General features: G+C 43.8%; 1 protein-coding gene across 1 annotated transcript in view; it reads right to left on the bottom strand.

Moving 5' to 3' along the window:
* Positions 1-4012: 4012 nt before the first annotated feature.
* The window catches only part of col14a1a (collagen, type XIV, alpha 1a), a gene marked incomplete at its 5' end in the record, with an annotated part of 191350 nt that continues 186605 nt past the window's right edge, over positions 4013-8757 (bottom strand). The window contains 2 exons of the mRNA XM_080752542.1: positions 4013-4080; positions 7282-7437. Coding sequence (XP_080608668.1) covers positions 4049-4080; positions 7282-7437 — 188 coding nt within the window. The 3' untranslated portion in view covers positions 4013-4048. The remainder of the gene's footprint in view (positions 4081-7281; positions 7438-8757) is intronic.

The raw sequence follows: 8757 nt of genomic DNA on the forward strand, positions 1-8757 counted from the left end.
TGAGCACGCACATCTTACAAAAAAACTTTCTGGGTGCTGAGCGAAAATACGTACATAGAGATAAAGGAGGAGGCCCGCACACCGTCTTAAGCTCCACGAAGGATTTTTATAAGGCAACGTTTCGACCCGCAAAAGGGTCTTCGTCAGGGGCGTCACAAGGGGGGGGGGGAGTGGGACTGAGTTACTAGGGCCCAAGGTGGAGGGGCCCTAGTAACTTAAGCTATTGAAAAATAGCATACAAATTTTCAAAAATAGCAGATCTACAAGCTCACAGCGCGGCACTCGGTGCCGTGCTGTGAGCTTGTTTATCTGCTATTTTTCAATAGTTAACATTCATGGGGGGCCCGCAGTGAATCCTTGTACCCAGGGTCCAGAATTTGGTGTGACGCCCCTGGTCTTCGTCATGCCTGACGAAGACCCTTTTGCGGGTCGTAACGTTCCCTAATAAAAATCCTTCGGGGAGCTTAACGGTGTGTGGGCCTCCTCCTTTATCAAGATGTCATCGGTCCCATTGTGCCAGACCAGGATCAATCACACCCAGAAACAACTGATTTTACTTCAAATAACTGGCTTGAGGTCTTATCTACTTCTACAGTAGCAGAGGGCAAAGGCCAAACTGCTCAACTAATGACTTCCACAGTGAATAGGCCTTACTTTGCATAAAGAACAACAGTCAAAACAAAATGGGGATGGCAAGGCAAGTTAAAAAACAAAATAAAAAACAGACATGTTATAAATTCAGCACATTTTAACTCACTGGGTTAATTTCTTATTTTAACCTGTTCAGAAACAAATCCAATGCAGTATAATGTGTAAAACGACACACAATGTAATGGTATAAAACATTAAATTATTTGGTGTTCCACAGTATTAATGTTGAAATTTGACACAGAACATTTTTGCTTCAACATTGTCATTGGGGCCAAAAAAAAGAGGAAAAAAAATATCATAAAAAGCGAAGCCACTCGACAAATACTTGAGAAATCAACTTGGAAAATATTGTCTTGACACATAATAACACAATTGTGTATATATATTCTGTATTTCCCTTTTTTCCATATCATGGACACAATAATGATTTTCTTTATAAAAAAGCAGCCTGTACAAATGTCATCAGTTCATCTTCATTCAAAGTTCATCTAGCTAGTTTACATACAACCAAATCAAGAAATCAAGATGCACATTTATAATTAAAATATAATAATAAAGTCCAGTTATAATTGTCAACGTTTGGCTCAAGAGTGACATGCAGCTTTTAAAAAAAAAAGAAAAACTAAAGTCCTGAAATCAGCTGTAGATGGGTATAGAGATTCTCTTTCTTTTACATAACCAACCCCTCAACAGTACTAGCATAAATCAGGCACTTTTTCGGACACCCCTCTGACAAAGATAATATACAAGAGTCCACTCATCTATTTACATGGTTTCACCTGGTGGGCTGAACCACTGGGGTATACAGGGAGGGGTCTCACCACAGTTTCAAGTGGGGAGAGTGTCTATTTGGACGGTGTGATAAGACTACAGTACGTATGTTATGTACATGTGAATGTTAGAATGTACGCACATGTATGCATGTATCATGTGTGTTCATGTTTATCATAAGCCACGTTTAGACCAGGCCAGTTTCTAGGGAAAACGGCAAAATAAAATGTCAGATATTTTGGCGACAACAGCGTTTTCGGGGGTTGAATCCGCAACAAAGTGAAACCACCTTCCAGAGTGGAAACCTCTGAAGACGCGCCGCGTCTCGTCACCACGTGAACAGGAAAAACGGAGGAAACGGCAACGCGTGCAGAGACGTAAAGCCATGCTGCACTGGTGAATGAACGTAAACCAAAGAAGGTCTCAACAAGAACAGTCACCAACGTCATTTTAGGCTCCATGGCCATCCGCCATGACACTTTGGGTGGCGGAAGTGCCACCCAAAATAACATTAGCGTCTATGAGCACTTCGTCACTTCCGCCACCCAAAAGTGTCATGGCGGCGTCCCATGGTGTGCCAACTTCCGGGTGTTGTCTGTTCCTGCCTAACCTTCCTTGACGTACACAAGGAAGTTGGGCGGAAGTGTGTGACTGGTCTAGCTGGCAGTGCGACACCGCCATCTAGCCACGTGGCATGCACACTGCAGAGTTTTCAATCACTGCTGAGTCTCGTCTAAACGTGGATTAAAAAGTGAGAACGCATCGAAACTTTGCCGTTTTCTCTAGAGACCGCCGTCCACTAAACGTGGCCTTATAGCGCGCAGGGCTCAAGCACTTGAGGTGAGTCGAATCCTTCCGTCCTTCCTCTCTAAACGCCTCCCTCCCGCCGCTCCTCCATGACCACCACGTCGCTGCTACTCTTCTCTCTTCCGATCAGATGGCGGCGAATCCTGCTGAGAACGCCCGGCGACCTCAGCTCCACGTCAGAGTCAGAGTGGGCGGCGCTAGAGCGGTGTCCGCGCGGCGGGTGGGCTGCGGGGGGCTGTCCAGGGTAGTACTGAGGGGGGTAACCGCGATAATATGGGTCTTGCTCTTCATCCTCCTCCTCCTCTCCCTCCTCCTCCTCACCCCCTTGGTCATTGTTGTAGGCCACGGCAGCGGGGTTGTACGGCCGGTAGCCTCCATGGGGCAAGGGTCGGACTGATGATGGTGGGGGGGGATATGTGGGTTCAGTTTGGTTAAACAGCTAAAAGCATCTTATGAGGGGGACCGCCCATAAGTCCCGACATCTCATTAATCCGACTGCGTGGCTATGCATGCGGTTAAGGTTAGGGATAGGGTTAGTAATGGGGCGAGTCCGACCAAAACAACGTCGGAGTAATCAGTAATGTGCCGTCGCCCGTCGGAACGATGACACGGCACCCTTATGAGCCACCACCACCACCAACGGGCTGTGCTTTGCAAGGCATGAAAAAATACGGAGGCAATGGGTTTAGTAGCAGGTTAGGAAGTTGACTAGTTTTATAGGCAGAGTTTGCACTGTGACAAAAAGAGATGTCTGGGAACGGGGAGTCCCCGTGTGGACTACTGAACTTTACAAGCACTTTAGTGATGCAGTAAAACTGTTTATGCTAGTTTCTCTGCCATTTCATGGCAACAGAAATTAGCAAAATGCCTTATGCAGTGGACAGGAGCAGGAGATGAATAAGAGCAAGTGATTGAAAAGCAAATGAAGAGAACCAACTTAATAGAAAATTAAGAGGTTTTGTAAAGCCAGATTAGCTTTGTAAGAATATATCGTTTATAGAAGCTTGTGTAGAGGTTGCAGCAGCGAAGCATCACACAAACTGTTGGATCAGACCAAGAGTTTGTTGACAGATGGCACTTAAAACTCGATGGTGGTGATCATTAAAGCACATTTTTACTCCAAACGTTTTGGCCTCAGGGGAGGATAAGCAGTAATCTTTTTGTCTGGCGACTGACACGTAATGGCATTGCAACCTTCAGGGGCAGCTTTGATTATAACAACCACCTGTTACCTTAAATGATGCTGGAAATTAGCCCCCGTTTCAATTCCAAATAGCCATCCCAGGGGTGCACTTTACGACATGGGACTGCTTGGGAACTGCCACGCAGCATTTGGACGAGATCCAAACGAGGGGTTGTGGGAGATGAAAACAGCACCTTATAAATGCGACACACATCGCTAACCAGAAATACTGGTCATGTGTTTCCCATTTTCAAAACTTTCCCAAAATGCTGCAATGTTCACAATGTTGGGGACTTGTCAGGTCATCAATCTATACTAAAAACTCTGATTTTGGCTAGATTGAATATACTGGCCTGTACACTTATGCTGGCCAGAATAATGATTTGGGAAAAATGGGTCCTGATATAAAAAGTTGGAAAGCCACTGCCCTGCAAGGGTCACATGTTGAAAGCCATGGCCAGGAGGACAAACGGGGTGCTTCGAGGAAATCAGTAAGAAATCTTTGAAATGATTTCCTCACAATATTTTGTCCTTGTGTTATTGGACACATAGAGCTGGATAAGGAATGGGGTTTGGAGACGATAAGAGAGGGAGGAGGAGGAGAGGAGGACGGCTGAAGTACCAGGAGAATGGTCCTCAGTAGTCATTCTCATAGTCCTGTTGTTGAGCTTTGTTCAGAAGAAGGATGGACAAACGGGGAGGAGAGAAGGAAAAGGTGTTGTTAGCACAGTAGAAGGAAATCTCAATGACCTTTGAAACCACATTGACAGAACTTCCCCCCAGATGCTGGGTCATGGTTGTGGAGGGGAGGAGAGATTTAGTGTCACTTTATTTAACCACTTAAACCCCAGAAAGCTTTCATGGAAAACAGACATTCGACAAGCTCACAACGCGACGCATTGCGTCGCGTTGTGAGCTTGTCGAAGAAAACCGAATTTACACTAGTCCAGAGCCCTGAGCGACTCCGGTCAACCATGGTTAAGTGGTTAAAACTCATTTTAGTAGGAGAAATTTGACAAAAATGTTAAAAGCACTTTGAACCCAACATTTAACAACCCAAACAAGAGGGAAGACACCAATTTAAAGTGTTTGATTAAAACAAAAATGTGTTGAAGAAACTCTATTTGTCTTTCTCTTGTGAAAGTGAAAATAGAGATTTTATACACAGAAGACAGTGTTATAACATAATATGAGTGTGTTTTCCATCAGGAAATACAGAGAAATACCACCACTGTACTAAAATAGCAATACCAATACCAATACTTTAGATACTTTAAATCAAAACCTTATAAAACAGCTATTCATTTTAAATAGACAGCATTTACAAAATAAAAGATCAATATATTTGCCATACTTGCAGAGAGAGACTTTGAATTTTACACTTAGTTTTTTCTTGTGGGGATGAATGTCCCATCAATATCCATACTGCAAACTTGACAGCTAGAATTATGCTTTTAAAACTCATTCAGGGGTCTTAAATCATAAATCATAGTAATGAATAATCAGTCAGTGAAAACTCTTCAGTTCAGAACCACGGGTTACTTTTCCGTGTCTGCTAAAAGAAAAAAAGTCAAGGAAATGTTATTGTGACTGGAATCCTGAATGCAGTTTGGATGATGTAACCTCTCACCCGGCCGTCAGCAAGTGTGTTTTATTTTTATTTTTTGCTATAATATATCATGACGATGACTTGTCAAACAGCTGTCAGATGTGGAACCGTCTGGATGTGACGACCCAAGACACCAGCCATCCTTATGAAATAGTCAAATTTACAAAGAAGAGCATCAAGACAATCCCCCAAAAAAGGGCGTGGATTTTCAAAAACATGGCCAATTTTTGTGTGGGTTTAAAATTGTGATGTGTGTGTGGGCAATTAGGACTAACTGCAGCTATGGTGTGTAATGCGTCCGTATAAAGTGTGTGTGTGTGTGCGTGTGCGTGCGTGCGTGCGTGCGTGCGTGCGTGCGTGCGTGCGTGCGTGCGTGAGAGAGAGAGAGAGGAAGAGACAGTGTGTATGGTACCTATGTTTCTAAGATTAAAGAGAAGAGACGTGGTCACAGTGAGTGACACAGCCTTGTTAATTCATCACAGTTTAAACTTCATAGTGGAACAATGCTGTAAAATACACTTTACTCAGCAGCTCTCTGAGAGGTTTATGAGAACATTTAACCATCTTAAAGCCCGTTGTCACTGCAAAAAGACCAATTCAATGTATTATTTTAAGACAAAAAAAGCTTTATGAGCTGGAAAAGACGGGGCAGGGTTGAACTATTAAGTTGTTTATGTCAGTAAAATGATCAAATAGATAAAATAAAATACTTATATGTCTGAGTAAATCCCCCAAATAAGAATATGAATAGTTAACATGAACAAAGTGGGTTATTTTTTTTTTATTTAAGTAGGGAATTACATACTATATATTTTATTTCAAGAGAAAAAACTCTTATCCCCTGAGAACAGGGAGCTGAGATCCGAGCACTCGAGGAGATTACAATAAATAAAGTTTATTCAATAAAACCAACATGTTTCGACCTTACAGTCTTCATCAGGGCATGAAGACTGTAAGAAAAGATAGTTCTTGGCTTCTTGTGCTGCTTTTGCTGTGAGCTATTAACTCATCCAGTGCCAGGAATCTCCACTAGAGGGCGCCCAATGGCCAGAGAATCCACCATAGACATACGCTGTATATATACACAAGCCGTGCGCACTGCGCAGCCATGACGCGCCTGAACACTTTCCTCTGTGTCATGAACAGGAACAGGATGAAGTTAGCTATTGGCTACCAAGCATTTTAGAAGCCCTATTTTCGGCGATTTAGCCATGATTAAACCTTGCGCACCTCATGGATATGCATGGAACAGAGAAAATGAGCTCTAAAGATCCTGGATTGCATTGGAGTGGACGGCAAATATCGGCGGCGCAACACTCTTGCGGGCTGATGTAAACAGATCTTTTAATTTGTCATACTTCATACACTCCACTGCAGCCATCGGGCATCGTGTCAGCGTCGGACGGTGACAGAAAATGAACCAGGGGCACCAAACACAGCACAACACCGGCAATGGAGCACCCTTCATTGATTAAAGAGGTGGTGCCGTAGTTTTGTACTTTTTCTGTTTTGTAGGCGTCTATGAGTTAACATTATTCTAATAGGCCACCGGGTGGGGTTATAATGTGCAGATTTGTCTTCCCCATGTATTTGTGTTTACTTCCTGAAAGCTGAATGCCTCTTAGTCAAAAGGCGCAGTCGAAAAACACAGATTAAATGACATCATATTACCATTCACCCAACACTGTGGGTGTGGCTAACTTCAGCTGGGTCACCACCCACGAGACAACCAGACATACCTAATGAACTGGTGGGTGTGGCCACATAAAAACATAGTTTTAACTCTTTCTGTACACTTTTTCATCATGTTTTAGGGGAGAAAAAAAATCATGGCACTGCATCTTTAAAAAGGGAACATCCCCTGCGTTGACGATGACGTGACGTCCGATGGCTGCATTGGAGCCCTGGCCCTACCTGTAACTTTGTAACCTTACATTCTATCATTCTATCTATCTATCTATCTATCTATCTATCTACAGTATCTATCGAGTTACCTCCAACATTATAGTCAACTACCCTAAAACATAGTTACCTCCAACATTATAGTCAACTACCCTAAAACATAGTTACCTCCAACATTATAGTCAACTACCCTAAAACATAGTTACCTCCAACATTATAGTCAACTACCCAAAAACATAGTTACCTCCAACATTATAGTCAACTACCCTAAAACATAGTTACCTCCAACATTATAGTCAACTACCCTAAAACATAGTTACCTCCAACATTATAGTCAACTACCCTAAAACATAGTTACCTCCAACATTGTATCCCATGCAGGAGTTCTGGTCACAGTAGCCTGGTTGACCGGCTGGTCCCGTGGAGCCTGCGGTCCCCGGTCTTCCCGGTGTCCCCTGGATGCCAGGCCTTCCGGGTGGTCCCTGGCTGCCCGTCCTGCCTTCACCTGGTACACCTGAAGAAGGTGGACAACATTTACACGTTTAAGCTGTGGTGAAACTCCTCCAGTTGACTGCAAAACGGAGCAGCTATGTGTAAGGAGGAAGGGGATTATATATCTATTTAGTAGACAGAGCAACGCTTCCCAACCTGAACCTTCTGTTGATCAGTGCCCCTTTGAAAAGCTCTTAAGTGTTTGCGGCCGCGTGCATTTTTAATGTCCGATATAATGATCAATCAATCGATTGTAGAACTATACCATCTAATCTAACTATTAATTCATGGAATGTCTGTCTGTCCGCCGTCTGTCTACAGTACTCTGACTTCATAGTACTGACGTCACATACTGGCCTGCTCACGGAACACCATTGGCTTCTAAAATGGCTAGTTCCATTCCTTGATTCTGATTGGCTGGTTTCCCTTTAATTGCTGTGGTATATGAGACTATAATCCACACCTTTGAATCAGTATACATCAAACCGCCTCGTGTTTCACCACGCCTCTCAGCCGTTATAAAATACCAGGTAACCACATGCCTCTTGTGGCTTATTGCTTCAATAGGACACGGAACACCATATATGAGCATAAACTGGCGAAACAGTGCCCACATTTCTGACATCAATGATTCCGCCGCCTGTACGGCGCATGCTTCGCCGCCATGGTAATGTATCCCCCACAGTTAGTACCAGCCATGAACCAGCGACAACAGCCCTGCTAATCGGGCTCAGCCCTATTAGCACGACTGGTTGTGCGTTGGACTGGCGAGTGGGAGTCCCGGGTTCAATCCCCGCTTCCGCGTATCACTACAGTAACATCCACTTGCTGAAACAATGCCCAAATTTGGAGATGACTGACACCACTGATACGTCGGGGTTCTCCAACATTACTTCTGAGACTCCTACATTCAATCCCTCATATACTGTGCACACCGTCCACCGGCCCACAGGTGGAGAATGGCTGGAGAAGAGAGGGGTGTAGAAAAGAATGCACTCCTAGTCCCTCAACATCAGTCTCTGTACTTTCAACCTTCCTCTTTTCTATCCGGGGGATCAACCATTAAAGGCTAGAGCTAAATTCTTCACTGTTGCTTCTGGACGCAGGAGACCGAAGAATGAATGAACGTCCAGATGCTGCTCCAACACATGCAAACAGGCAGAACACGAGACAGAACCCAGCTGAAACTGAGTGCTATTCCTCTTTAACCCATTCAGGCCTCGAATTATTGAATGCTTTAACTATTGAAAAATAGCAGATCTACAAGCTCACAGCGCGGCACCGAGTGCTATTTTTGAAAAGTCATAAAAATGTGTGCAAATCTTTGAATATATGTATTTTT

Source organism: Nannobrachium achirus (assembly GCF_963921795.1).
Source record: "Nannobrachium achirus genome assembly, chromosome: 2".
NCBI lineage: Eukaryota > Metazoa > Chordata > Actinopteri > Myctophiformes > Myctophidae > Nannobrachium > Nannobrachium achirus.